The sequence below is a fragment of the Aethalodelphis obliquidens genome, unplaced genomic scaffold, assembly GCF_003676395.1.
Source record: "Aethalodelphis obliquidens isolate GAN/ISIS:26980383/991018 unplaced genomic scaffold, ASM367639v1 scaffold7, whole genome shotgun sequence".
Lineage (NCBI taxonomy): Eukaryota > Metazoa > Chordata > Mammalia > Artiodactyla > Delphinidae > Aethalodelphis > Aethalodelphis obliquidens.
This window is the reverse complement of record NW_020837951.1, coordinates 30,452,822-30,480,052: the sequence shown is the minus strand read 5'-3', so window position 1 is coordinate 30,480,052 and position 27,231 is coordinate 30,452,822. Positions and strand designations below refer to the sequence as shown.

The 27,231-nt window shown below is 38.4% G+C and overlaps 2 protein-coding genes across 4 annotated transcripts; one reads left to right on the top strand and one right to left on the bottom strand.

Moving 5' to 3' along the window:
• Positions 1 to 6,154: 6,154 nt before the first annotated feature.
• Positions 6,155 to 12,271, bottom strand: MRPL50 (mitochondrial ribosomal protein L50). Its single transcript, XM_027105352.1, has 2 exons — positions 12,149 to 12,271; positions 6,155 to 6,951 (listed from the first exon to the last, which is right to left on the bottom strand). Exons 1-2 carry the CDS (start codon positions 12,238 to 12,240, stop codon positions 6,564 to 6,566), a joined length of 480 nt encoding a protein of 159 aa, XP_026961153.1. The 5' UTR covers positions 12,241 to 12,271; the 3' UTR covers positions 6,155 to 6,563.
• A 172-nt stretch (positions 12,272 to 12,443) lies between these two features.
• Positions 12,444 to 24,560, top strand: ZNF189 (zinc finger protein 189). 3 transcript variants are annotated; one of them, XM_027105348.1, is made up of 3 exons: positions 12,444 to 12,845; positions 13,535 to 13,661; positions 21,290 to 24,560. In XM_027105348.1, exons 1-3 carry the CDS (start codon positions 12,813 to 12,815, stop codon positions 23,008 to 23,010), a joined length of 1,881 nt encoding a protein of 626 aa, XP_026961149.1. In that variant the 5' UTR covers positions 12,444 to 12,812; the 3' UTR covers positions 23,011 to 24,560. The 3 variants fall into 3 exon arrangements, with proteins under 3 accessions (XP_026961149.1, XP_026961152.1, XP_026961151.1); XM_027105351.1 differs by having other exon boundaries at positions 12,445 to 12,845; positions 13,580 to 13,661; XM_027105350.1 differs by having other exon boundaries at positions 12,445 to 12,845; positions 13,577 to 13,661.
• Positions 24,561 to 27,231: the final 2,671 nt, after the last annotated feature.

Here is a 27,231-nt window from a genome sequence, read left to right as displayed (position 1 = left end):
AGACTAGAAATCAATTACAGGAAAAGACCTGTAAAAAATACAAACACATGGATGCTAAACAATACACTGCTTAATAACGAAGTGATCACTGCAGAAATCAAAGAGGAAATCAAAAAATTCCTAGAAACAAATGACAATGGAGATATGACGACCCAAAACCTATGGGATGCAGCAAAAGCAGTTCTAAGAGGGAAGTTTATAGCAATACAATCCTACCTTAAGAAACAGGAAACATCTCAAATAAACAACCTAACCTTGCACCTAAGCAATTAGAGAAAGAAGAACAAAAAAAACCCAAAGTTAGCAGAAGCAAGGAAATGATAAAGATCAGAAATAAATGAAAAAGAAATGAAGGAAACAATAGCAAAGATCAATAAAACTAAAAGCTGGTTCTTTGAGAAGATAAAGAAAATTGAGAAACCATTAGCCAGACTCATCAAGAAAAAAAGGGAGAAGACTCAAATCAAAAGAAGTAGAAGTGAAAAAGGAGAAGTAACAACTGACACTGCAAAAATACAAAGGATCATGAGAGATTACTACAAGCAACTCTATGCCAATAAAATGGACAACCTGGAAGAAACGGACAAATTCTTAGAAATGCACAACCTGCCGAGACTGAACCAGGAAGAAATAGAAAATATGAACAGACCAATCACAAGCACTCAAATTGAAACTGTGATTAAAAATCTTCCAACAAACAAAAGCCCAGGACCAGATGGCTTCACAGGCGAATTCTATCAAACACTTAGAGAAGAGCCAACACCTATCCTTCTCAAACTCTTCCAAAATATAGCAGAGGGAGGAACACTCACAAACTCATTCTATGAGGCCACCATCACCCTGATACCAAACCAGACAAAGATGTCACAAAGAAAGAAAACTACAGGCCAATATCACTGATGAACATAGATGCAAAAATCCTCAACAAAATACTAGCAAACAGAATCCAACAGCACATTAAAAGGATCATACACCATGATCAAGTGGGGTTTATGCCAGGAATGCAAGGATTCTTCAATATACACAAATCAATCAACGTGATACACCATATTAACAAATTGGAATACAACCCTATGATCATCTCAATAGATGCAGAGAAACCTTTCGACAAAATTCAACACCCATTTATGATTAAAACCCTCCAGAAAGTAGGCATAGAGGAAACTTTCCTCAACATAATAAAGGCCATATATGACAAACCCACAGCCAACATCGTCCTCAATGGTGAAAAACTGAAACCATTTCCACTAAGGTCAGGAGGAACACAAGGTTGCCCACTCTCACCACTATTATTCAACATAGTTTTGGAAGTTTTAGCCACAGCAATCAGAGAAGAAAAAGAAATAAAAGGAATCCAAATCAGAAAAGAAGTAAAGCTGTCACTGTTTGCACATGACATGATACTATACATAGAGAATCTTAAAGATGCTACCAGAAAACTACTAGTGCTAATCAATGAATTTGGTAAAGTAGCAGGATACAAAATTAATGCACAGAACTCTCTGGCATTCCTATACACTAATGATGAAAAATCTGAAAGTGAAATCAAGAAAACACTCCCATTTACCATTGCAACAAAAAGAATAAAATATCTAGGAATAAACCTACCTAAAGAGACAAAAGACCTGTATGCAGAAAATTATAAGACACTGATGAAAGAAATTAAGGATGATACAAATAGATGGAGAGATATACCATGTTCTTGAATTGGAATAATCAACATTGTAAAAATGACTCTACTATCCAAAGCAATCTACAGATTCAATGCAATCCCTATAAAACTACCACTGGCATTTTTCACAGAACTAGAACAAAAAATTTCACCATTTGTACGGAAACACAAAAGGCCCCCAAATAGCCAAAGGAATCTTGAGAAAGAAAAATGGAGCTGGAGGAATCAGGCGCCCTGACTTCAGACTATACTACAAAGCTACAGTAATCAAGACAGTATGGTACTGGCACAAAAACAGAAATATAGATCAATGGAACAGGATAGAAAGCCCAGAGAGAAACCCACGCATATATGGTCCCCTTATCTTCGATAAAGGCGGCAAGAATATACAGTGCAGAAAAGACAGCCTCTTCAATAAGTGGTGCTGCTAAAACAAGACAGGTACATGTAAAAGTATGAAATTAGAACACTCCCTAACACCGTACATAAAAATAAACTCAAAATGGATTAAAGACCTATATGTAAGACCAGACACTATCAAACTCTTAGAGGAAAACATAGGCAGAACACTCTGTGACATAAATCACAGCAAGATCCTTTTTTACCCACCTCCTAGAGAAATGGAAAGAAAAATAAACAAATGGGACCTAATGAAACTTCAAAGCTTTTGCACAGCAAAGGAAACCATAAAGAAGATGAAAAGACAACCCTCAGATTGGGAGAAAATATTTGCAAATGAAGCAACTGACAAAGGATTAATCTCCAAAATTTACAAGCAGCTCATGAAGCTCAATATCAAGAAAACAAAGAACCCAACTCAAAAATGGGCAGAAGACCTAAATAGACATTTCTCCAAAGAAGATATACAGTCTGCCAACAAACACATGAAAGAATGGTCAACATCATTAATCATTAGAGAAATGCAAATCAAAACTACAATGAGATATCATCTCACACCAGTCAGAATAGCCATCATCAAAAAATCTACAAACAATAAATGCTGGAGAGGGTGTGGAGGAAAGGGAACCCTCTTGCCCTGTTAGTGGGAATGTAAATTGATACAGCCACTAAGGAGAACAGTATGGAGGTTCCTTAAAAAACTAAAAATAGAACTGCCATATGACACAGCAATCTCACTACTGGGCATATACTCTGAGAAAACTGTAATTCAAAAAAGTCATGTACCAAAATGTTCACTGCAGCTCTATTTACAATAGCCAGGACATGGAAGCAACCTAAGTGTCCATCAACAGATAAATGGATAAAGATGTGGCACATATATACAATGGAATATTACTCAGCCATAAAAAGAAATGAAATTGAGTTATCTGTAGTGAGATGGATGGACCTAGAGTCTATCATACAGAGTGAAGTAAGTCAGAAAGAGAAAAACAAATACCGTATGCTCACACATATATATGGAATCTAAAAAAAAAAAAAAAAAAAAAAAAAGTCATGAAGAACCTACAGGCAAGACGGGAATAAAAACACAGATCTACTGGAGAATGTACTTGAGGATATGGGGAGTGGAAAGGGTAAGCTGTGACAAAGTGAGAGAGTGTCATGGACATATATACACTACCAAATGTAAAATAGCTAGCTAGTGGGAAGCAGCTGCATAGCACAAGGAGATCAGCTCAGTGCTTTGTGACCACCTAGAGGGGTGGGATAAGGAGGGTGGGAGGAAGGGAGACGGAAGAGGGAAGAGATATGGGAACATACGTATAACTGATTCACTTTGTTATAAAGCAGAAACTAACACACCATTGTAAAGCAATTATACTCCAATAAAGATGTTAAAAAAAAAGTATATGTACAAGGTGGGGTTCACTGGAGTATTGTTTATATGTGCAAAACATAGAACCAATCTGTATGTTCAGGATGAATTAAATAGCGTGTATCTTTCAATGAAGAATCAAGCAGTAATTCAAAATGACTCTGGAGAAATATACTTATTAACAAATACATATTTTAAGAGAGAAGTAATAAACCAATATGTATTGTATCATACAAAACCACTTTTGTAAAAATACATATTTTAGGTGTCAATAATTATCATCACCATGTGAAAGTTTTTTTAAATTTTGGTTATCTGTGTTTTCTAATGTTTCTACAATTAACTTGTACGTTGTATGTGTGTAATTAAAAACAAGTGTAACAAGAAAAAAATTAATTTTTAAAAAAAGACAAAGTGGAATGACTTCTGAGTAGGAAGGCGTTTTATGGCACACACTCAAAAAACTAGAAAAGCCAAATTAAAAAATAACATAAAAGCAAAAAACTGGCAACAATTTAAAATCCAGTAATAGAATATTGGTTGAATAATTATATAACATGCATTTATGGAATAATATGCTATTAATCAAATCTATTATTCTTAAGACTATTTAAAGATGAATAGAAATACTCATGGTGTGAAGGGGTCACAGGACAGGATGTCATAGCAAATTTTAAAATACAGGAAAAAAGGTTTTTTTCACTTGTTAATATACAAGAATGTTAGGTGATTATCTGGTGGATGGAAAAGGTATTTTTTCTCTTTCCCAATTTTCTAAAAAAAAGTGCTACTTTTATAAATGACACGTTAAAATTAAAAAGAAGAGAGGGAGAAGTTTCTTTTATGCTGCTTGAAATATATACTGTTGTTAAAAAGGAGACAAACCCAAACTGAAGTCATTTGTGCTAAGCCACAGGGCAGCAAACCCAGACAATATCTAACCTCATCATAGACTCGACCTTCCCCAGGAGTGTGACCTTTAATCAGCCAATCTGGAATTTCCTGGTCAGCACTAGGAGGTAATCCAGATAGACCCTATCCATTCCCCTTAAAGAGGGTGATCTTGCCTAAAACAATGCATTTTTGCTAGTAATTTCCTTTTTTCTGCTTCCTCTCTGCCTTTAAAAACCTTTCCTTTTCTGAAGCTCAACAGAGCAGCTCTCTATTGCTGGAGGGGATGCTGCCTGATTCATGAATCATTTAATAAAGCCAATTAGAATCTTCTAATTAATCAGTTGAATCTTTGTTATTTAGCACTGTTTGTGTAAGACCATCCATTCTACTAACCTGAATCTCTATTTTATTAGTTTTTATGTAAGCATACACACTGAGTTCAACGGCCCAACAGAGTAAAACTGCTAACACTTTTATATAGTAATCATTTAATTTTTTAAAAAGTAAACCTTTTATATGTTTTTAGTTATCTCAGGAAACAAGTTAGCAAACCTAATTTAATCTTTCCAGGAAAACTATAGGTCATTATTCTGATATATTATATTGGGCTGTAAACCAGTGATGCCCTCTAGAGTTATTGATGAATGTGCAGTTTACCTTCCCTACCAGCTAAACGTTCCAGGACTGCGGTTGCAGGGGGCAGTACTTGTCTCCCACCTCAATACTAGCTTCTAGGGTCATGGTACTCAAAACATCATCAGAATAACCTAGGGGCTTTATAGACAATTTCAGGACCCACTTTTGACCTACAGAATCAGAATCTGCATTTAAAAAAGATCCCAAGTGATTCATAAGCACATTAAATTTTGAGAAACTGCTCCAGGTTATGAAGGAGTAATTTCTTTGGCCCTAACATTTACATGAATGCTGGCTTTGCAGATCTCCACATGAAACCAAGTGCTTTTGCACACTGCCCTCACCATCTCTTACTTCCACCTTGCCCTTTGCACATTTTTCTGTGTCTCCAGATTAGAAGTAAAAGTTGTGTGGGAAACGAGATAATCAAATCCTGTATATAAAATTCAAATGTTTCCACGCTGAACCCATTTCACATAGAAGCAGAAGGGATAAACAGCTCTAATGTTTAAGTTCCAGGGCTCCAAACACTTTGACATTCCAGGTACTTCTGAAGATCTTCAATGTAGAGGTTATTGAAAATCTAATTGTCCACTGATGACATTTATAGGGCATGACCATACTGTAACTTATTTTTCTAATAAACATACCAGAATTTATATATCCAACTAATTTCTTCCCTCTTCAAAGGAGTCACCCTAGAAAAGAAAATAAATACAATTTCCTTTGTTTAAAACCTATCACTTTTCTTTCAGAATTATCTGTAGTCAAGATAAAATATAAGCAATTCCTTCTTCTTGTGTCATTACTCTCTAGCCATATCTAAAGTCTGAAAAAGAATAATTCCTAATTTTATCACTTTCTCATTTTTTATCATTCAGAATCATCTGGTTAGCTCACTATTTGAGTAATTTCCACAAATTAGGTACATGAAAGTCTGCAGACTTATCACCCTAGTGGATACTCATAAGTACTCAAGGCCACTTTTTAAAAGTTACAGAAAAGAAAAAGGGTTTGAAATAAACACCATCTCCTTTGAAGAGAATATTCATTTAGGTATAGAATCTGTTCTACCTTTTACCAAAATAACACATATTCTAACTTTTTCATTTATAATACTTAAATTAAGAAAATGACAAGGCAGAAAAGCAAATTTCACATTAAAAAATTACAAACACACTTTAAGAAATCTACTTTAATTCCAAGAGATTAATCTAGATTGAACAGTATTATTTCCTACTATTTCTACTTATACAGTAAAGCGAATACTGAAACAACTTTCATAATACACGACACAGATGTTTCTTTTATAAATGTTACCTTATTTGTTATGTAATATATATTTTCATAAATTATTAATGACCTGGTTCCATTTAAAAAAGTTTCAGCAAATGTGGAAAGAAAATATTTGTCGATTCATGATGATTAAAAAAAAGGGAGACGATACATCCTTCCACAGAAAAAAGTGGATTTACAGACCAGTTCTGACAGCATTTCACATGGTAAAGTATCAAAATGTCTGATAAGCAGCCCCCTTCTCAGGTGGAAAAAAAATTATTTCAACGCGTTCCTCCTTTAAACTGCTCAGTAACCCCAAGTGATTTTTAAATTGGGAGGCAGATTACTGGCAATAAGTTCGTCAAATTTAGATCTATCCTGAACAGGCACATTATAGAAATCAAGAACATCTCTGACCCTGCACATCTGGTGAAGCCTGGAGTTAGGCACTGCATGGCCCAAGTCATCAGCTAAACGTGCCAAGAAGCTGAACTTCAGATGAACATCTTCCAGGGAGATGTCCTGCCAATTGTTAGGAACAGATGAACCAAAAACTTCTTTGACATGAGATTCCAAACGACTGTGGAGATCTTCGGGTGGTATGTATGTTCGGCTTCGTAAGGGTGGACACACCAGAATAGGTTCTTTCTTCACCTCTTCTACTGTCTCAGCCACCACTGGCTGTTTCTCTTTTCTGGAATGATCAAAAACAAATACGTGAATCTTTAGTTCACTGCATTAAAGAAGCTGACCAACAGAAGACCTAATTTTGCCCATCAATCTAAATCAATATACTGCACACTTACTACTCTTCTGGGCAGTGTTGAGAGAAGAGTCAGATAGGCCCCTGCCCTTGGAAGTTTATAGTTGAACTAAACTGCCACAAAGAGAAAACAAAAACTAATTTCAGATTTTACATGCTATAAGAATTCCCAAGAATGGGTGAAGAAGGTAAATCCTCTGGGATTTCCGGTCCTCCCAGATCCAAACCCAATCTACCTCTCTAACCTCATCTCCCACTAATCTCCTATATACATTCTATGCCTGACCCAAACTAAACTACATTCTGTTTCCCACTTTCCTGATATCACATGTTAGCTCAAGTTATATCCTATCTGAAATAACTATCTTTCATCTCCACTTATAGAAATCTTATTTATCCTTTAAGTCCTGGGACAACACTCTTCTCTCGCAAGCTTTACTCGAGTTCCCCAATCAAGTATAACTGTAAGCTTCTCTGGTCTCTCATAGTACTTTTTTTAAATTGAAGTATGATTGATTTACAACGTCATGTTAGTTTCAAGTGTACAGTACAGTGATTGTTTTATATATATATTCTCTTTCAGATTCTTTTTCTTATAGGTTGTTACAAAATAGAATTCCGTGTGCTATACATTACATCCTTGTTAGTTACTTATTTTATATATAGTAGTGTGTATATGTTAATCCCAACCTCCTAATTTATCCCTCTCCCTCACTTTCCCCTTTGGTAACCATAAGTTTGTTTTCTATGTCTGTAGGTCTATTTCTGCTTTGTAAGTAAGTTCATCTGTATCCTTTTTTTTTTAAGATTCCACATATATCAGAGCACTATATATTGCTCTCAGAGCATACTGCATCATACCTGAGTTTTAATTTTATTTACATTCTACTTCTCTTACTAGATCAGGGTTTCTCAGCCCAAACATTATTGACATTTTGGACAATTCTTTGTTGTGGGAAGCTATCCTGTTCACTGCAGTTGCTCAGCAGCATCCCTGGCCTCTACCCACTAAATGCCAGTAGCATTCCTGTCCTCCAGTCATAATAACCAAAAGACATGGTCAAATGTCCTCTGGTGGGCAAAACTGTCCCCAGTTAAGAACCACTGTGCCAGATTATAAACTCCTGAAAACAGAGATCTGTTTATTGATTTTGGGGTCCTTTAAAACTGCTTGTGTAACTAGTACTGAGTACATGGGCCAATGTGAAGGAATCTGTCTTGACACATTATTTCAGTGCTTATATGTTCATAAACTAACTCCTGTCTTCTATGGAGTTGGCATCTGATTGGGATTGATCATCCCTACAGAAATTGGAGGGTACCAGAAATGAACAATGTCTAGTCAAGAAAATCATTTGTAACACTATTCCTCTGTGCCTACTCAAAGACTCTTCCAGCTATTTATCCCTCTTTCTGCATCAATTCTTTACCAATTTCTCCCTATCTACTAGAGTATCCCCATGACACACAAATATGCTGTAGGATCTCCCATCTTTAAAGGAAATTCTCCCCAGATTGCATGTTCCACTCCAGCTTCCTTTATAACAAAACTTCCCAAAAGAGTTGACTATGCTTATAGTCTCTACTTCCTCACCTCCCATTTTCTCCTCAAACTACTCCAGTCACATCTCATCATAATGAAATGTAATCTATTCCTTTCATCTCAGTAATCTCTTATACCGCATACCTCATCTTATTGCACTTTGCAAATATTGTGTTTTTTTAAAAGCTTAAGGTCTGTGGCAACCCTGCATCAATCAAGTCTACAGGCGCCATTTTTCCAACAGCATTTGCTCACTTCGTGTCTGTCACATTTTGGGAATTCATGCAATACTTCAAACTTTTTTGTTATTATTATATTTGTTATGGTGATGACCAATGATCTTTGACTTACCATTGTAACTGTTTTGGGGTGTCACAAACCATGCTGATACAGACAACAAACTTGATTGATAAATGCTGTGTGTGTCCTGACTGCTCCACCAACTGGTTGTTACCTGGTCTCTCTCCCTCTCCTTGACCTCCCTATTCTGAGTCACAACAATACTGAAATTACGCCAATTAGTAACGCTTCATCAGCCTATAAGTGTCCAAGTGAAAGGAATAGTTGCACATCTTTTACTTTAAATCAAAAGCTAGAATGATTAAGCTGAGTGAGGAAGGCATGTTGAAAGCCAAGATAGGCTGAAAGCTAGGCCTCTTGGCCAAACAGTTAGCCAAATTGTGAATGCAATGAAAAAGTTCTTGAAGGAAATTAAAAGTGTTACTCTAGTGAACACACAAATGTTAAAAAAGCAAAACAGCCTTATTGCTGATGTGGAGAAAGTTTTAGAAGTCTGGATAGAAGATCAAACCAGCCACAATAGTCCCTTAAGTCAAAGCCTAATCCAGAGCAAGGCCCCAACTCTATTCAATTCTATGAAGGCTGAGAAAGGTGAGGAAGCTGCAGAAGAAAAGTCTGACACTAGCAGAGTCTGGTTCATGAGGCTTAAGGAAAGAAGCTGTCCCCATAACATAAAAGTGCAGGGTGAAGCAGCAAGTAGAAGTTGCAGCAAGTTATCCAGAAAATCTAGCTAAGATAATGAAGGTGGCTACACTAAACGACTGATTTTCCATGTAGACAAAACAGCCTTCTTTCAGAAAATGTCATCTAGGACTTTCATAGCTAGAGAGGAGAAGTCAATGCCTGGCTTCAAAGCTTCAAAGGACAGGCTGACTCTTGCTAGAGACTCATGTAGCTGGTGACCTGAAGTTAAAACCAATGCTCATTTACCATTCTGAAAATGCTAGGGCCCTTAAGAATTATGCTAAATCTACTCTGCTTGTGCTCTATAAAAGGAACAACAAAGACTGGAAGACAGTACATCTATTTACAACATGGTTTACTGTATATTTGAAGCCCACCGTTGAGACCTACTGCTCAGAAAAAAAGATTCCTTTCAAAATATTACTGCTCACTGACAATGCAACTGGTCACCCAAGAGCTCCCTGATGGAGACGTACGAGATTAATGCTGTTTTCATGTGTGCTAACACAACATCCATTCTGCAGTCCACGGAGCAAGCAGTAATTTTTACTTTCAAGACTTATTATTTCAGAAATACATTCTGTAAGGCTACAGCTGCCATAGATAATGATTCCTCTGATGGATCTGGTCAAAGTCATTTGAAGACCTTCTGGAAATAATTCATCATTCTAGAAGCCATTAAGAATATTCGTTAAAAAAAAAAAGAATATTCGTGATTCATAGGAAGAGGTAAAATATCAACATAAACAGGAGTTTGGAAGTTTCTAACCCTCACAGATGACTTTCAGGGGTTTAAGACATCAGTGAAGAAGTAATTGCAAATGTAGTAGAAATAGCAAGAGAACTAGAATTAGAAGTGGACCCTAAAGATGTAACTGAATTGCTGAAATCTCATGATAAAACCCCATCATCGAAGAGTTGCTTCTTATGGATAAGCAAAGAAAATAGTTTCTTGGGATGGAATCTACTCGGGCTAAAGATACTGTGACGATTGTTGAAAAGACAACAAAGGATTTAGAACGTTACAAAAACTTAGTTGATAAAGAAGGCGTAGAGTTTGAGAGAATTGATTCCAATATTGAAAGACGTTCTACTGTGGGTAAGATGCTATCAAACAGAATTGCATGCTACAGAAAAATCATCATTCAAGGAAGAGTCAATCAATGCCGCCAACTTTGCTGTCTTATACTAAGAAATTGCAAGACACCCCAACCTTCAGCAACCACCACCCTGAATTATCATCAGCCATCAACATCAAGGCAAGACCCTCCACCAGCAAGAAGATTATGACTCTCTGAAGGCTCAGATGATGGTTAGCATTTTTAGCAATAAAGTATTTTTTTTAACTAAGGCATGTATATTGTTTTCTTAGACATAATGCTATTGCACATTAAACACACTACAGTACAGTGTAAGCATAACTTTATGTGCACTGGGAAACCAAAAAATTTGTATAACATGCTTTGAGAGCCTCACTTTATTACCGTGGTCTGAAAACAAACCGCAGTACCTCCAATATACACGCCTGTGCTCTAGTTTTCTTCATAATTTACCACTTTCTGAAATTATATTTGTGCATTTTTTCCTCCACCATTACATATGCTCTATGAAGACAAAGATTTAGTCTGTCTTATTAACAACTGTATCCCTCACACCTAGATGCCCAGCATATAGTAGACACTCTAGAAATACTTGTTGAATGAGCGAACGAAACAAACTTGAAGGAGATTTGAGAGATAATAATAAATATTAACCAAAATAAAGGGGAAGCTAATAAATGCATAAGCTGACGATAAAAACCCTTTTGCATTGAAGGAGTTTTTGTTTGAAATCTAAGAGAGCATATATCGGAACCCTAAGGTTCCTACAAATTTTGATGTCCTAACACTGAGTCAAATAGACTTACCTTTACAAAACTTCACATGGTATTGTGGGAAAAGCAGTAGATGGGGAGTTAAGAGGCCTGGGTTCCAGATCCAGCTCTGTCATAAACTTACTTTCTGACTTTTAGCAAAATACTCCCTTTCTGTGTGGCCTCAGTTTTCTCTTGCCCAGAGTACTTACGCTTTGAGAAGGGATTTTGTTTCCGCTGCTGTATGCTACTTAGAGAAATACTGGGCCAGGACACCTGTCTAAAAACCATTTGCTGAGTAAATCAATGAACGAACAAAATGAGGAGATTGCACTTCATCTCTGAATCTTGCTTGTGAAGAAATATACCCCGCAAATGAATTTAGTTCATCGAGTACTTTTCACATTCACGTTCCTGGGCTGCTCGTCCCAAATGAGTCACTTGTTTCCCGACACCACGCTACACTCTGGAACACACGGCAGTACGGTTTACTCAATAAATTAACGAGTGAAGTGGAAGGGTAAGGGGGTGGTATTTCGGTTCTAAGATGAGTAAACTGACGCCAAAAGAAGTGACGGGACCCCACCGCTCGCGGAAACCGGCGCTGAAGCTTCTGAGCTCAGAACCCTAACTCACTTTCCTGCCCCTTCCCTGGTGACGCAGGACCAGGGTCCCGTCTTAGTTCATCCTTCTCAGTTTCTCTCCTTACTTTCCGTTAGCATGACCCACGGTCTAACCTTCCACTTTACCTGAATCGAGACCAAAAACCTCTGCGTGGCGCCCCTGAGACTATCCACGTGAAGCTTCTTCTGGCAACGCCGCACACCCAGAGACCCGCCATGTTCCATGAGAGCTTCAGGACAGAGCTCCGCCCCCAGCCGGCTGTGACGCCGCAAGATCAGCCAATCAAATGTAAGCTTAGTGGCAAGTGTTCCCTTTTTTCCTCGGTTAAGACTCACGAGCGGCTCCCTCACCCTTTGCACTCAGGGAAGTGTAGTTCGGTAGCCATTGCCGGGCGAGGAGGGACCCAGGAGCTCTCTCGTAGCATGACGGGAGTTGTAGTTGAGGGGCGCCCCAGGAACGTTCCGGGTGACGCCTTCTGGTCCGGGGGCGGGCGAGCATAGCGTTCTTTGGCTGAAAGCAGCAGGAACTGGCAACCGGGAGGAGGCTCTAGCGGGGCCTGAAAGCGGCGCAGCCAGGCAGGGGAGGGGTTTCGGGGTGGGGGCGGCCAAGTAGCGCATCTGACATGCTGCTGGGGTCGTGACCGCTCGGGGTCCGAGGCAGGACCTGGCCAGATCCAGCCTGGAGGCCTCGCCTTCTTCGGGCCTAATCTTCAGCGGCCGGGTAGGCCTTGCCAGAGGCTCCTTTTCGTGCGGCCACCCCGGATTCCTGCCCTGATTTTCTGTCCGAGAGATGGCCTCGCCTAGCCCCCCGCCAGAGCCAAAGGTAAGTCGCCCCTCCGGGTATCCCCTTTCTCTCGCCGTTCCCGAGCTAGGCCGCGCCACCGCCCCCCCATCTCTCGGGTCGCGGTCTTGAGGGCCAGCGCGGTGCAGTGAAGTACCCCCTGATACACTGGGGCGCCGTTCGCGATCAAACTGACCACTGGCTCCGTTTTTCAAAAGTGACTTGATAAATCAGCTAAAGAAAATTGGTAATGCTCCAAACTATCGTTTTCATTTACGAGTGTTTCCAGGTGAGGTATCTTTTTTGATCCTCCCCTGTGTCTCCTACACCTGCCGAGATGCCTGGACCCAAAGTAGACGCTTGGAGAAATCTGAATTGAAACGGGTCTCAAGGCAGTGCTTGTAGAGAATCGAGTGGGGCAATAAGGTGCAGGAAAGTTGGGAAGGCCTTGGGGCAGCTTACTAAAATTCAAATACTAGGGCATAATGAGTAAATCAGAAAGCCTTATCCTTAGGTTCCTCAATACAGAGGACAAAGATCCAGCTCAGTTATCCTCTAATTTGATGTGCTTGTCTGAATTCTGTCGGTTCCCAGAATTGGGCCCCATTTGGAACTCTTAGTATCATGTTCCTCCTAGCCTACCGGGCCCTGACAAGTGATTGTTTCTGCTACTTTCAGTGGTAGAATTGTCCTTGAGACAAGAACTGACTACAGAAATCATACTGTTTCAGGGGTTGCTGACATTTGAGGATGTGGCTGTGTTTTTTACCCAGGAGGAGTGGGATTATCTGGATCCAGCTCAGAGAAGCCTGTATAAAGATGTCATGATGGAGAATTATGGAAACCTGGTCTCACTGGGTAAGAATCTGCTGTTTCTCTGATGAAAATATCTAAGAAACTATAAGAAATCAGAACACTTGAACTAGCACCGTACCAAACTGATTTGTTCCAAAGTTCTGATTCAAACCTTTCAGCCATGAATTGTTTCCATGACTCTCATCCCTACCGTTCTTGCAATGACCAAAATACAAGCTTTTCTGGCTTCCTATCTTCGTAATCTCATTCCCATATTGCTCTGTACTTTCCCTCCTGGCTCATCCTCCCACTGCTTTCCTCCCACCCCTTTTCACTCTGCCTTCTGGAGCCCCTGTTCCTCTTCACATAATGTTCCCTACCCCTCCTGGCCTTAACTGAAACCTGGCACTTTCCCAAGGACACCACTTCTCTGGCAGGGGCTGCTTATTCTCCTACATCCTCTTCCTTCCTCTCATCCTTTGTCTCAAGGCTGAAAGGGAAAAATAATTGTTCTCCTAACTTTTCGGTGCTGTTCCCAAAGCATTCGTCTTCCACCTTCAAACACAGTTTCTCTCTTTTGAGGTCTCAGCTGTCTTGCCCTACCCTCTCAATTCCTTTTCACTATCATCTGTCAGCTTTTTTTGGTTCCTCACATAGATTTTGTCACATTTCAGAATCTTCTCTTTGCTAACCCATACCATCGATCATGCTGTCATTACTTCAGCCTCACTGTATCTTGACCATATTGTCTTCAGGGACCCTGCTTTCCATTTTTATTCAGCACCTCACATCAATGATCCTACCCTCAATTTTGTCATTACAGGCAAATCTTAAACCCCAATATCTTATACTTTGACCAATATCTTGTTTTTATTCAGGCAGTAGATGTTTATCGACTATAACTAAACAGGGGTTACCAAAACAGACATGATCTCTGCCCACGTGGAGCTTACTGTAAATTCTTACCTGTCTACTTTTCCTACCAAACCTATTCTTTTTTTTCCTTTAATAATTTATTTATTTATGTTTGCATTGGGTCTTCGTTGCTGTGGGTGGGCTTTCTCTAGTTGCGGTGAGCAGGGACTCCTCTGTTGCAGTGCGTGGGCTTCTCATTGCGGTGGCTTCTCTTGTTGCGGAGCACGGGCTCTAGGTGTGTGGGCTTCAGTCGTTGTTGCACACGGGTTCAGTAGTTGTGGCTTGTGGGCTCTAGATCACAGGCTCAGCAGTTGTGGCACATGGGCTTAGTTGCTCCGTGGCATGTGGGATCTTCCTGGATCAGGGATCGAACCCCTGTCCCCTGCATTGGCAGGCGGAGTCTTAACCACTGCGCCACCAGGGAAGTCCAAACCTATTTATTCTTAATCTTTCCTGTTCCTTGACTTCTTTTTTCCCCCAGGCTCTCGACTGCCTCCTGACTTCACCTCCTTATCTAATCCATGGACCTATATATAAAATGATCACCAGCATGCTCTCTTGCCACCTTGTCATTATGTTCTACCCATTCTGCAAACTTCAAATCCTGTACTGATTATAAAATCTGCCTTTTCTTTTCTCGTACCTGAGTTGCTAAACACAGCAAGAGAAATTTTTTATCCAAACGGATTGGTGCCCTGTATATATACATGGCTTTTCTTTCTTCTAGTCTCCACTGGGTTTTTACATTTCAGCAAATTTTTTATCATTGATTTGCTCATGCCCCTGTTCCTTTTAGTGACTATTCCAAAAACTTGAGTTTTCCTTGGGTCCATCACTCAGTGGTGGACCTCACCTTCTGTTTCACAGAGAAGATAGTGGCCACTACACATGAACTCTCAAGTTTTCTGCCCCTCATTGCACACTTAAGGTTGCCTGTCTTCTCACATTCTCCAAGAATTTATCAGTCTTTTTTTTTTCTTATAGTTTCAGTCTCTATTCTTTCTCCCCTGGTACCTTTATTCTGATGACAGATATGTCCGTGACTCTAGAACTCTCCTTTGAGCCACAGTCTCTCTTGCTGCTCCCTGTAACCTACTACTTGTTTGCTTCACAGCCAGATTTTTGTAGGAGTAGTTAAGGTGTGTTCTCTACTTCTTTACCTCCCATTATCTCTAATCCCCTTTTAGTGCCTCTACACCTTGCTCAGTTGTTTAACATTGGTGTGTAATAATCCAATTATCAAATGCAGTAGACTCTTTTTGGACTGTATTTAATTCTCTATAGATATTTGAAACTTTTTATTGCTTCCTTCTATTGCCTTGCATTCTCAGACTTCCTCTCAGACTATATACCTTCTTTGGCAGACCTTATTTACACTCAGGTCATCAGCTACTGCTATGTGATGGTATGTCCCAAATCTTAATCTCTACTTAAGAGAGGCAGTATGGAGCCTAACTGTCCAAGTAAAAAATCCTGATTCCACCACTTACTAGCCTTGTGACTTAACCTTTCTGTGCCTGTTTCTTTTTTTTTAATATAAAATGTAAATAATAATAGCACTTACCTCTTAGGATTATTATGAGCATTAACTCAGTTAATATATGTAAAGCATTTAGGACACTGACCAGCATGTAGTAAGTACAATATAAATGTCAACTGTTATCTTCATCATCATTGTCATTATCTTCTCTGTTGAACTCCAACTTCTTAGTCATCTCCTTTTGAAGACCACATAAATAACTCAGATAATCCACTAAGATCTCAAGGGCCTCCTCTTCAGAATTAAGTACTCCTTTCTCTGTGGTATCTTGTATACGCTTCCATTGTTGAATTTATTTCAGTGTAGTATAATCATTATGTTATTTCTCTAAACAGACTGATCTTCAAGAGGACAGTAACTGTATTTTTTTTTTCATTTGATTCCTCCAGCACTTAGCACAGAGCCAGGCATGTATTATATGCTTCTTAAATATTTGGGTGACTGAGTGAATATAATTTAAGACTCAATATCTTTTGACAAAATTATTGCATTAGCCTGTAAACTAGCCCTGTGCTTCCAGTCTCCCTTTATTCTAATATGTTCTCTTTACTGCCACCAAAGTGATTTTGTGTTATTAACTGCTTATGACTTTTGGTGATTTCTGACAGCTTAAAGGATAAAAATCTTAATTTTTCGTCCTACATACTAGCACCTCGTTATACAGCCCCTGCCTAGCTTTCTAGCCTCATCTGTTATTTCCAGGATACCACTTCAGTCTCCAGCCATGTCAGGCTAGGTATTTTTTTCCATTTAGCTATGGTATCTCTGAGTCACTGACAGCTTTTTCCACCCATATGGTGCCCTGGTTGATAATACCAGGCAAATGCCCAGCCTTGCCTGTGCCTAGTACTGTAAAATGGCAGTGAGCCCATCTGTGATCTCCTACTTTTAGGCTGTCTTCTTTATTGTAGCTGAAATACAGCTTTTCATCGGTTATTATTTCTCCCCTCACAGCCTGTTCGTCCTCCTCTGTAAACTCTATATCCATCCCCTTGATGAGTGCTCCCTTGATGAGAGATTACAATTATTAAAAACTATTCCATTATAGTGTTTTCCTCCACTTCATCCTGTTGCTCTACTTAACACAACTCATCTAGCTTTGTAATTTTGCCTCTTCAGTCATACCTATCCTTTCTATTTTTCTTTAAAAACTTTAGGAACTATGTTGATGATACAGCTGACAGCTTGATCTCTTAGTTCTTGATCTTTCAATTCTTTCAGCTGAAATAGACTTCTTTGGTTTTAATGACTTACCTCCAGACAACTTGAGCCAGATTGGACCTTGACAGAATTGGGAATTGCTGTACCTGTAAGACCTTAAATTCACTGTTTTCCTCCTTTAATTATAGGCTCTTTCCAATTATTTGTTCAACTACTCATTCATTCGATAAATAACTATAAAGCACTGTGCTAGGCCTAGGAATGCAAGTCCTTCCCCATTCTCTCATTCTTTTACCTAGAAAACTGAGAGGCAACTGTGTACTCTAGAAAAATTAGCTATGACCAGAGGATGGGAACATACAAGCACGGCAGATACCTCAGAAGGTGGTTATAGCTACCAAGCCCAGGTCTAATGGCTAGTCATTTCTAAGCTGCCATGTGTGGAAGCCTAGACTCACTTATTTTACCTGTCTTTCTGTTTGACCTATTTGTTTTCATGCTTGTGCCTCTCTGTTATATTTACTTCAGCAATACATTATATTTCATGTCTGGTAAGATTAAGTCACTCATATTCTCTTTCAGGGTATACAGTTGACCTTTGAACAACACAGATTTGAAATGCTTGAGTTCTCTTATACATTATTTTTTTTCACTAAATACGTAGTACAGTACTACACAGACTGTGGTTGGTTGAATCCGCGGGTACAGAACCATGGATATGGAGGGCCAACTGTAAAGTTATATATGGATTTTCGACAGTGTGGAGGGTCAGTGCCCCTAACCCTCGTGTTGTTCAAGGGTCAACTGTACTTAGCTAGTTTTCTGCATTCTTCTGGTTGAAATTTAGATTACTTGGGGTTTTTTAACTGGCTCGTGGGATTTTTGTTGGAATACAGTTAGGTTTGTTGGTTGGTTTGGGAAGAAATAAGATCCTTATAATGTTGACTCTCTTTAGCAATTTGGTTGACTCTATTTAATTGTCTATGTCCTTTAGAAAAATCGTATGGATTATTTTTATGAATCTTGCACTTCTTGTAGATACATTGCTAGGTTTTATGGGTTTTATTATCATGAAAAGCATATTTTATTTTTCTATAGTATTTACTAACTGGTTATTCTTGGTAGTAAGAACCAGTATTTGTTTTATATGTCAGTCCTATTATCACTATTATATTTCATTTAATTCTTTTAGGAATTTTGGGTAGGCATTCATATCATCTGTGAATAATGTAATTTTGTATTATTCCTTTGAGTAAAACCCTGGAACAATATCCACTGGGTAAGCATTATGAAGAAACTTTACCTTCTCAAAAAGAACTTACAATCCAATGGAAAAGACAAAGTTAAAAGTACAGTGTAATAATACTATAATGCAGTCATGGACAAGGGCTGGTGATCAAAAACAGAGCGCTTAAATCATCTATTGGACTAAGTGAAGGCCTTATAGTTGCTTTGCACTGAATCTTAAAGAGAAACCAAGAGTTTCCCAAGTAAACAATGTTAGTGGACATTTCATAAATGAGATATGCCAAGAAATGGCATAAAAGACTAAAGCACAAGCAATTTGCCCACTTGAAGTGTGAGAGCATGGGTAGGAGGGTGAATTAAAGCTTAAGAGACCTCATGAAGTGCTGAGCATCATTGTGTAAAGGGATTTGATTTGATTTTAGAGATAATGGAGTGCTAGTGAATCTATAGGTGGTGACATGATTAGAATTCCATTTTATGAAGATCTCTCTGGATTCAGTGAAATAGATACAGCCTAAAGACAAGAGCCAAGGATTATTAGATGGCTTTTGCAATAATCCAAGGAAAACAGAGAGAGAAGGCAAATGCTAAAGAGCAGAATCATTGATTTTGGTGATTGATTAATGGTAAGAAAAAGGGAGAAATCTAGGATGATTTCCTGCTTTGGGACTTTAGTGTGATGGATGGTGATGCCTCTCAAGGGAAGATGATTAGAGGTGGAGACAGACATGACAGCAAATGATGATGGTCATGTTAATTGTGAGCTCTTTTTGAGACATTTAAGTGGCAGTATTCAGAGTATGTGTATATAGAGCAAGATAAGGATGTAAACATGGGTAACAATAACCTTAAACAGTTGACAAAGGAAGAAAAATACATGAGGGAAATGTATTAGAAAAGGACAAAGAAAAGAAGTAGGGAGGGACCTAGAATATAATAGCACAGGAACAAAAACAGTGTCAAGAAACAGGAATAGTCCACAGTATCAGATGCTGCTGAGTAAAATAAGGACTAAAAAATGCCCATTGTATTTGTTATTTGAAAGTCATTGGTGATTTAATGAGAAGTTTCTCTAGATTCTGGAAACAGAAATCAGATTTTATAGTAGGTTGTAGAATAGATTGAATGGGAAGAGGTTGGTCATTGAAAACATAGGAAACGGAGAGGTACAGTGTTAAGATTTTTTTCAAAGCTTGGATTTCACCTAGAAAAGGATTTCAGGTTTCAGGATAAAGTTGTATATATTTGTATGTTGGTAGGAAGGTGTCAATGGAGAATACAGATTGAAGAAAGAGGAAGAAATGGTAATAACTGAACAAGTGCCCAGAGGCAAGTGGGATCAAGAGAGAGTAGATGAATTAGCCTTGGATAAGAATGGGATATATCTTCATGTACCACTGAAGGTAATTTTATAGGTAGGAGGTAGAATGGTGAGGGAGTTCTCTCATACTTTTTCATTGAGTGAAAGAAAACACAGTGTACTGAAAGTGAATTTGAGAGAGAGCACTGTAAGTAGACTTAGGCAGAAATAAAGTTTCTTAGGGAAATAAGAAGTTTTTTTGGAATAAAATAATGACTGAAGTAAGTGAAAAGAAACTTCAAAGATGACTCCACAGTTAGAAGACTAGAAAATTGAAAGAAAAGAGAAAGTCTAAAAAGGGAAATTGTTTAGGGCCAAATATAAATTTGGTGGTGATACAATCTTCTCATGGAGTTATCCAACAGGCAGCAAGAGACAGAAAATCAGGAAAGAAGTCAGAGGCAGACTTAAGTGTCCTCTACGCTGCTTTGTTATATCATAGACCATTATGTTATCTTTCTTCCAACGCATGCAAGATTATCATTTCTCAGATGTCATGCAGACTCTCAGTTGGAAATAGATGGTTCCAACTTGTGCCTTATATCTTTAAAGCCATGAGAATTATGTATACTTGAAGATTGTAGTATTTGTGGTAGGTGAAGTCATAAGCTACCACAGACTGTTCTTTTTCTTAGTTTCTTCCATTAGCTCTAACCATGTTTCTTTTGTTTTTTTTCCTGTTTTTCTATATCATAGAGTCCATGTCACTTCAACCCAGTTTTTTAAAAGCCATTTGTCTCTTGATGTAGGAGCTATTTTACTTAATATTTTCTTTACCATATTATATTCTTTCCCCATTTGTACTTGTCACCCATTCCATTTGGTAGGGGGCTTCTTGCCTTATCTCTAAATCCTAACTCATTATACAATGCCTGGAATGCTTTTGATCACAATAAATAAATTCTTATTAATGAGTGAATTGTTGTTTCCCCTGGTTTTTGTCTTTTATCCTTCTCAGCATCATTTTATGTGTTCTTTTCTGTCAGTTATTTGGTTTATTCACATTCCCATAATGCTACCTCATCCTAAATTTTCCTGAACCGACTGTTTTCTTCCCATGTTATCCTTTCTTCCTTGATAGGCTAGTTTATCCTGCCACTACTTGTTTTACTTCTTTGTTTGCCCATCTTACCTTGCATAATTCGCTGTTGATTTATCAGCCCTTCCTCCTTTCTCCTGCTGATGCATTTTGTGCCTCGTAAACACTCTTTTCATACGCTTTCTCCAAGAAAAACATTTCATCAGATAACTAATACTAAATATTTATATAGCTTGTACTGTTTGCCAGGTAGTTCTAAATGCTTTATATATATGAACTAATGTAACCATCACAAGGATGCTGTGATGTAGTAAACTACATTTTATGCACATAGTAGATCATTTATCTTAATTATCTTATTTTTCTGACAGTTTCTCCTTGCTGGCAAGAGCTAGGCTGATGTTTCTATTTTCCATTTATCATTCCAGATGTTTTGAACAGAGATAAGGATGAGGAGCCAACTGTGAAACAAGAAATTGAGGAAATTGAGGAAGAAGTGGAACCACAGGGTGTAATAGTTACAAGAATCAAAAGTGAAATTGACCAGGATCCTATGGGTAGAGAAACCTTTGAACTTGTTGGTAGGTTAGATAAACAGAGAGGAATCTTCTTATGGGAAATACCAAGGGAATCTTTGACCCAGGAACAAAGAATGTTCAGAGGAAACACTAGCATTATCCGTAAAAGACCAAATTCAGAAGAGAAATGTCATAAATGTGAAGAATGTGGAAAGGGTTTTGTCCGCAAGGCTCATTTCATTCAACATCAAAGGGTCCATACGGGAGAAAAACCTTTTCAATGTAATGAATGTGGGAAAAGTTTCAGTCGCAGTTCATTTGTTATTGAACATCAGAGAATCCACACTGGGGAAAGGCCCTATGAGTGTAATTACTGTGGAAAAACCTTTAGTGTGAGCTCAACCCTTATTAGACATCAGAGAATCCACACTGGAGAGAGACCCTATCAGTGTAACCAATGTAAACAGAGCTTCAGCCAGAGAAGAAGCCTTGTTAAACATCAAAGGATTCACACAGGTGAGAAACCCCATAAATGTAGTGACTGTGGGAAAGCCTTCAGTTGGAAATCACACCTGATTGAACATCAGAGAACTCACACCGGTGAGAAACCCTATCACTGTACCAAATGTAAGAAAAGCTTTAGTCGAAATTCATTACTTGTTGAACATCAGAGAATTCACACTGGGGAAAGACCCCATAAATGTGGTGAATGTGGGAAAGCCTTTAGATTAAGTACATACCTTATACAACACCAAAAAATCCACACTGGTGAGAAGCCTTTTCTTTGTATTGAATGTGGAAAAAGCTTCAGTCGGAGCTCATTCCTTATTGAACATCAGAGGATCCATACAGGTGAAAGACCTTATCAGTGCAAAGAGTGTGGGAAAAGCTTCAGTCAACTTTGCAACCTTACTCGTCATCAGAGAATTCACACAGGGGACAAACCCCATAAATGTGAGGAATGTGGAAAAGCCTTTAGTAGAAGCTCAGGTCTTATTCAGCATCAGAGAATCCACACCAGAGAGAAGACTTATTCATACAATGAAACCAAGGAAAGTTTTGATCCAAATTGCAATCTTATTATACAGCAGGAAGTCTACCCTAAGGAAAAATCTTATAAATGTGATGAATGTGGGAAAACTTTTAGTGTCAGTGCTCATCTAGTACAACATCAAAGAATCCACACTGGTGAAAAGCCCTACCTATGTACTGTATGTGGGAAAAGCTTCAGTCGGAGCTCATTTCTTATTGAACACCAGAGAATCCACACTGGTGAGAGACCCTATCTGTGCAGACAGTGTGGCAAAAGTTTTAGTCAACTCTGTAATCTTATTCGACATCAGGGTGTTCACACAGGTAATAAACCCCATAAATGTGATGAATGTGGGAAGGCCTTTAGCCGGAACTCAGGCCTTATTCAGCATCAGAGAATACATACAGGAGAAAAACCTTATAAGTGTGAGAAGTGCGACAAAAGTTTCAGTCAACAGCGCAGCCTTGTCAACCATCAGAAGATCCATGCAGAGGTGAAAATTCAAGAAACCCACGAATGTGATGCTTGTGGGGAAGCCTTCAATTGCCATATATCTCTTATTCAGCATCAAAAATTGCACACTACATGGATGCAGTAAACATAGAGAAATACTTAAGCTTGGTTTGACTTGAGACCAGCTACCCAAGTGCAGTTTCAGTATGGCTCAACGTGAGTCAAGATTTAGTGATAAAGCAGGTTCTCTTTGGCCTCAGGCAAATGGTTTCTAAAGGTTCTGTGAATAATAGACAGCTGCCCACAGGCAGTTGAAGATTTCCATTACTCTTTGTTTTGACGATCATAGAGAAGGACTCAATAATTTAAGCATCTTTCTTTTACAAATCTTTCAGCAGAGAGGTTAAACCCAGGTTCAGAGCACTTAGTTATAATTAATAAAGGGAGAAGAACAAAGTTACATTGGCATAAGGGAGTTGGAAGCAGCTGATGTTAGAAAACTAGCATAATTGCTCAGAGTCCTCTGGCACCATAATATATGGTGGTTCTTTCAGTTCCATGACATGTTTGGCTATGCATGCCAAGTCCAATAATTAAGCATATGCTTAAGTTTTCAAGGAAACAAACCCCCCATTTTTTTAAAAACTGGCATCCAAAGCTTTTGTCATTGTCTAATCCAGTTGTTTGGCATGTGGGTTAAAGGCAGTTCCAATGCCATGTGGTTCCCAGATCTGTGAAATGAGTGGACCATTAATTTTACATATAAAGTAAATGTACAGATTATGTAATTAACAAACCTAGCAAAGGTGTTACCAAGGAGCCTTTGGGAGTGCCTTTTCTTTTTTCCCAAGATGGGCCCAAAAAGGTGGAGGAAGACACTGTTCTTTTTGTGCCCTCCAATCTGTGAAAGATATTTGTAGTCCTAGACAAATCTTATTCCTCCATTACCAGTAGCATGTGAAAGTGTAAATATTTTGATTACCAAGAGTTGGAAATAAAAAGACCTGGAGTCTATGCTAGGAAGCTGAGATATTTTGGTATTGCTTTGATTTTTATGGTAACTAGACTTTGCATGCAATTTTAAAATCTTTATTTCTGGTTCTAGGGCTTCCTTAGTTAATGGTTATTATAAACCTATTCATCTCTTCTAATCATTAAACCTGTTTTGTTTTTTGCTTTGTGTAAGAGTTATTTGTTACTCTACTGTAAAATCTATCCTGTCAAATATATTACAGCATTTAAAAGTTAGAATCAAGGATTTAAAGGAAACTGCTCTCACTTGTTCTACCTCTGACTTGTTACCTTTTCTGGGATAGTTCAATTAAGGTTAAATCCAGGTTCTTTAGTTCCTGAGTATATAATTCCAAATCACCAGGACTCGGTAATTCTAATTTCCTAATAGTTTAAGCAAAAGACCTCACTTTCAACTATAACCTAGACATTCTAAACATCACCTCCAAACTTTCATCTTCCCTTCTCTGAGTATGTGCGTATGTGTGTGTGCATGCACACGTAAATGTGAATGTTACGGTATGTGTAGAAATACACCTCTCTGTACACTTCCTTATTCAAATTAAGTACTCATAGTTACCATACAGTTAACTTTTCAAAACAGAGTTTGTAACTCAGTGAATAGTACAAAAGGTAGCTGATAATGCACTTAATTTTTCAATAAAATTATCCTCCTGCCTTAAATCTCCCTGTTTTACTTGTTCTGCACCAGTGGTTCCCCAGCCCAGAGTCACAACTAATAATGAGGTTCTTAGAAATACAGAGATGGAATCCTGTGTTCTGAAAAACACAAAGTGTTATGTTTTCACTGCATGCACACGAAAACATTTCTCTGCTTTTTGCTGAAATTGCATTGTATCATATGATTGTCTTGCTGAGCAGAAGTTCTGGCTGTTGACCTCACTGTAATTTGGGGCCATGGTCATTTGAGATATTCCTAAAAGTACGTAATTTTTAACATCCTTGAATGTGAATCTGGAGTGACAGCTCCAAACTCCAGTAACAGCGAAACAGTTCTTGCTTATGTATACAATTCATTGGCTGTAAAAATCATAGCCAAAAAAGATGATTTTTTTTTTTTAAAGCAAGTACACTGCAGTATACATTGCTGTTTTACAACAAAAAGATAGAAATGTGCAGTGGACTTTAGAGAGGGATATGAAGTGCCAGAAGATGAGGGAAGGAGAAAGTTAAATCTTTCAAGAGGAAATAATGCCTAAGATGAGGCTAAAAGACAAGTACCAGGAAAGATGAATACTGTCTGAAGACGAAGTTGTGAGAGGATCTGGTAGCTACAGAGTGAACTGATTGCTTGGTGATGGGAATGTGGCAGGAGGTAAGGTGCCCATAAACAAGAGTTATAGTGCTAAAGAGATAGGACTTGATTTCTCCTGAAATCCTGTGGTAATGTTTTCCTTTTAGGTAAGTATGGTGTGTATAAAAAAAGGATGCATTTTAAGAACATAGCTCTGGATTTTCACAACTAAACCTCTATATAACTGGCACCCAGCTTAAATATTACTGGTACCCCAGATTCTTCCCTTGTGTACCTTTCCAAATACTACACAACACACATCTTGTGGTGCCTCCACTTTAACTCAGGAAACAATGTGGAAGTGAATAGGAGGGAAAAAATTGGCTCTTGACCTTTTTAAGATCTGGGGATCTTATCCTCAGGAAGTTGCACAAAGTAAGCATTCAAGGGCCTGTGGTTTCCGTGTTAATTTCAAGAGTCTCAGAGTAGTACTACTGAGAGATTGTGGTGTCTTTAAGGCAGTGGGAATGAAAGGAGATGAACTTGAGAAATACAGAGTAAAACCTGATTGCTAATTGGATGAGGAAGGTGAGAAAGAGTAAAGATGCAAGGTGGGTTTGGGTGGTTGGTATTCTTACTAAAAGGGTCGGGGAGGACAGTGCACCTGGTATGGAGTAAGGAATTAATTACTAAAGTTTTTGAGTGTGTAATGTTTGGCTTATCTGTGAGACAGACATGTCTGAAAATAATTGGAGATGTGGACATGGTGCACAGGGAAGATCTAGGTTAGAAATTGATTTAGGAATTCACGTGTTTAGACACAGAACTGAATTAAGTAAGATTTAAGGAAAAAATAAAGCAAGAAAAGAAATCCAGAGATGGAATCCTGAGGCCCACTCTTGTTTAGTGGATGGGCAAGATTCAAAGGAGACAGAGAGGAACAGCCAGAAGTATCAAAAACCCAGTACATAGTGATAACTAGGAAAGTGACCTAGAAGAGTGCTGCAGAGACATCAAAGAAAGGTTGAAGAGTGTCCTTTAGATTGGATTATTAGAAAGTCATTAATGAGTACTATAAGAACAGCTTCTGAAATTGGGAAGGGCCAGTTTTCAGAGGCTTAAATAGTGTCTGAAGAGTGTAGATCATCAATTCTCAAATACTATCAATTCATGGTGAAAAGTTTACTATTCTACATTCAAATGGTAAAAACAAGGACAATAGAGTAGCTTTGTAAAAAAGCTAAATTGAGGGCTTCCCTGGTGGCGCAGTGGTTGGGAATCCGCCTGCCAATGCAGGGGACATGGGTTCGTGCCCCGGTCTGGGAAGATCCCACATGCCGCGGAGCGGCTAGGCCCCTGAGCCATGGCGGCTGAGCCTGCGCGTCTGGAGCCTAGGCCTGCGTACCGCAAAAAAAAAAAAAAAAAAAAAAAAAATTTAATAAAAGAATTTAATTTTTTTATAAAAAAATCCCCTCTTTTAAAATAAAAATTCCTTTCATGAAATAATAGTAATTTTGGCCTTTTGAATTTTTTTTTTTAGTTAAAAAAAAATGGCAATCCTTTTTTGATTATTCGTCTTACTTAATTTTACTGGTCTGTAAAAGGGAATAAAAAGTAGATTGTGAATATGAGGAGGGATATAGATCAAGATTAAAGAAAAAAAGTATTTTTCTATTCTGAATAGATAGCCAGTTGAGGGAGAAGTTGAAGATAAAGGAGAGCAAATGGAAATTGAGTTATTAGATAAGCAAAAATGAATTTTAGCACTAATGGAAGGATTTACTATGGAGGCTTTCTTCCTCCCATTTGGGAGAAAAGGAAAGAGGACAGATTTAGTGTCTGGGGGAAGGGGAAGAAATAGAATACACCTGAGATGACCCAATTCCAAAAAATAGTCAAATTCATGTTTTGAGAGTCAGAGAAGGAGAGGGGTGGCCACCATGAGGGGTAGAGTTGGGAGCCTTGTCAATAGTAAAATTTGGAGTAGCAATTAGGGACAATGGAAGAGAGAACCAAACAAAAACTTGAGGAGGGCTTGTGGGGTTTTGTTTAGGGCCCCACTAAAGTAAAAGACTGAACTTTTAATGGCATTACTCAAAT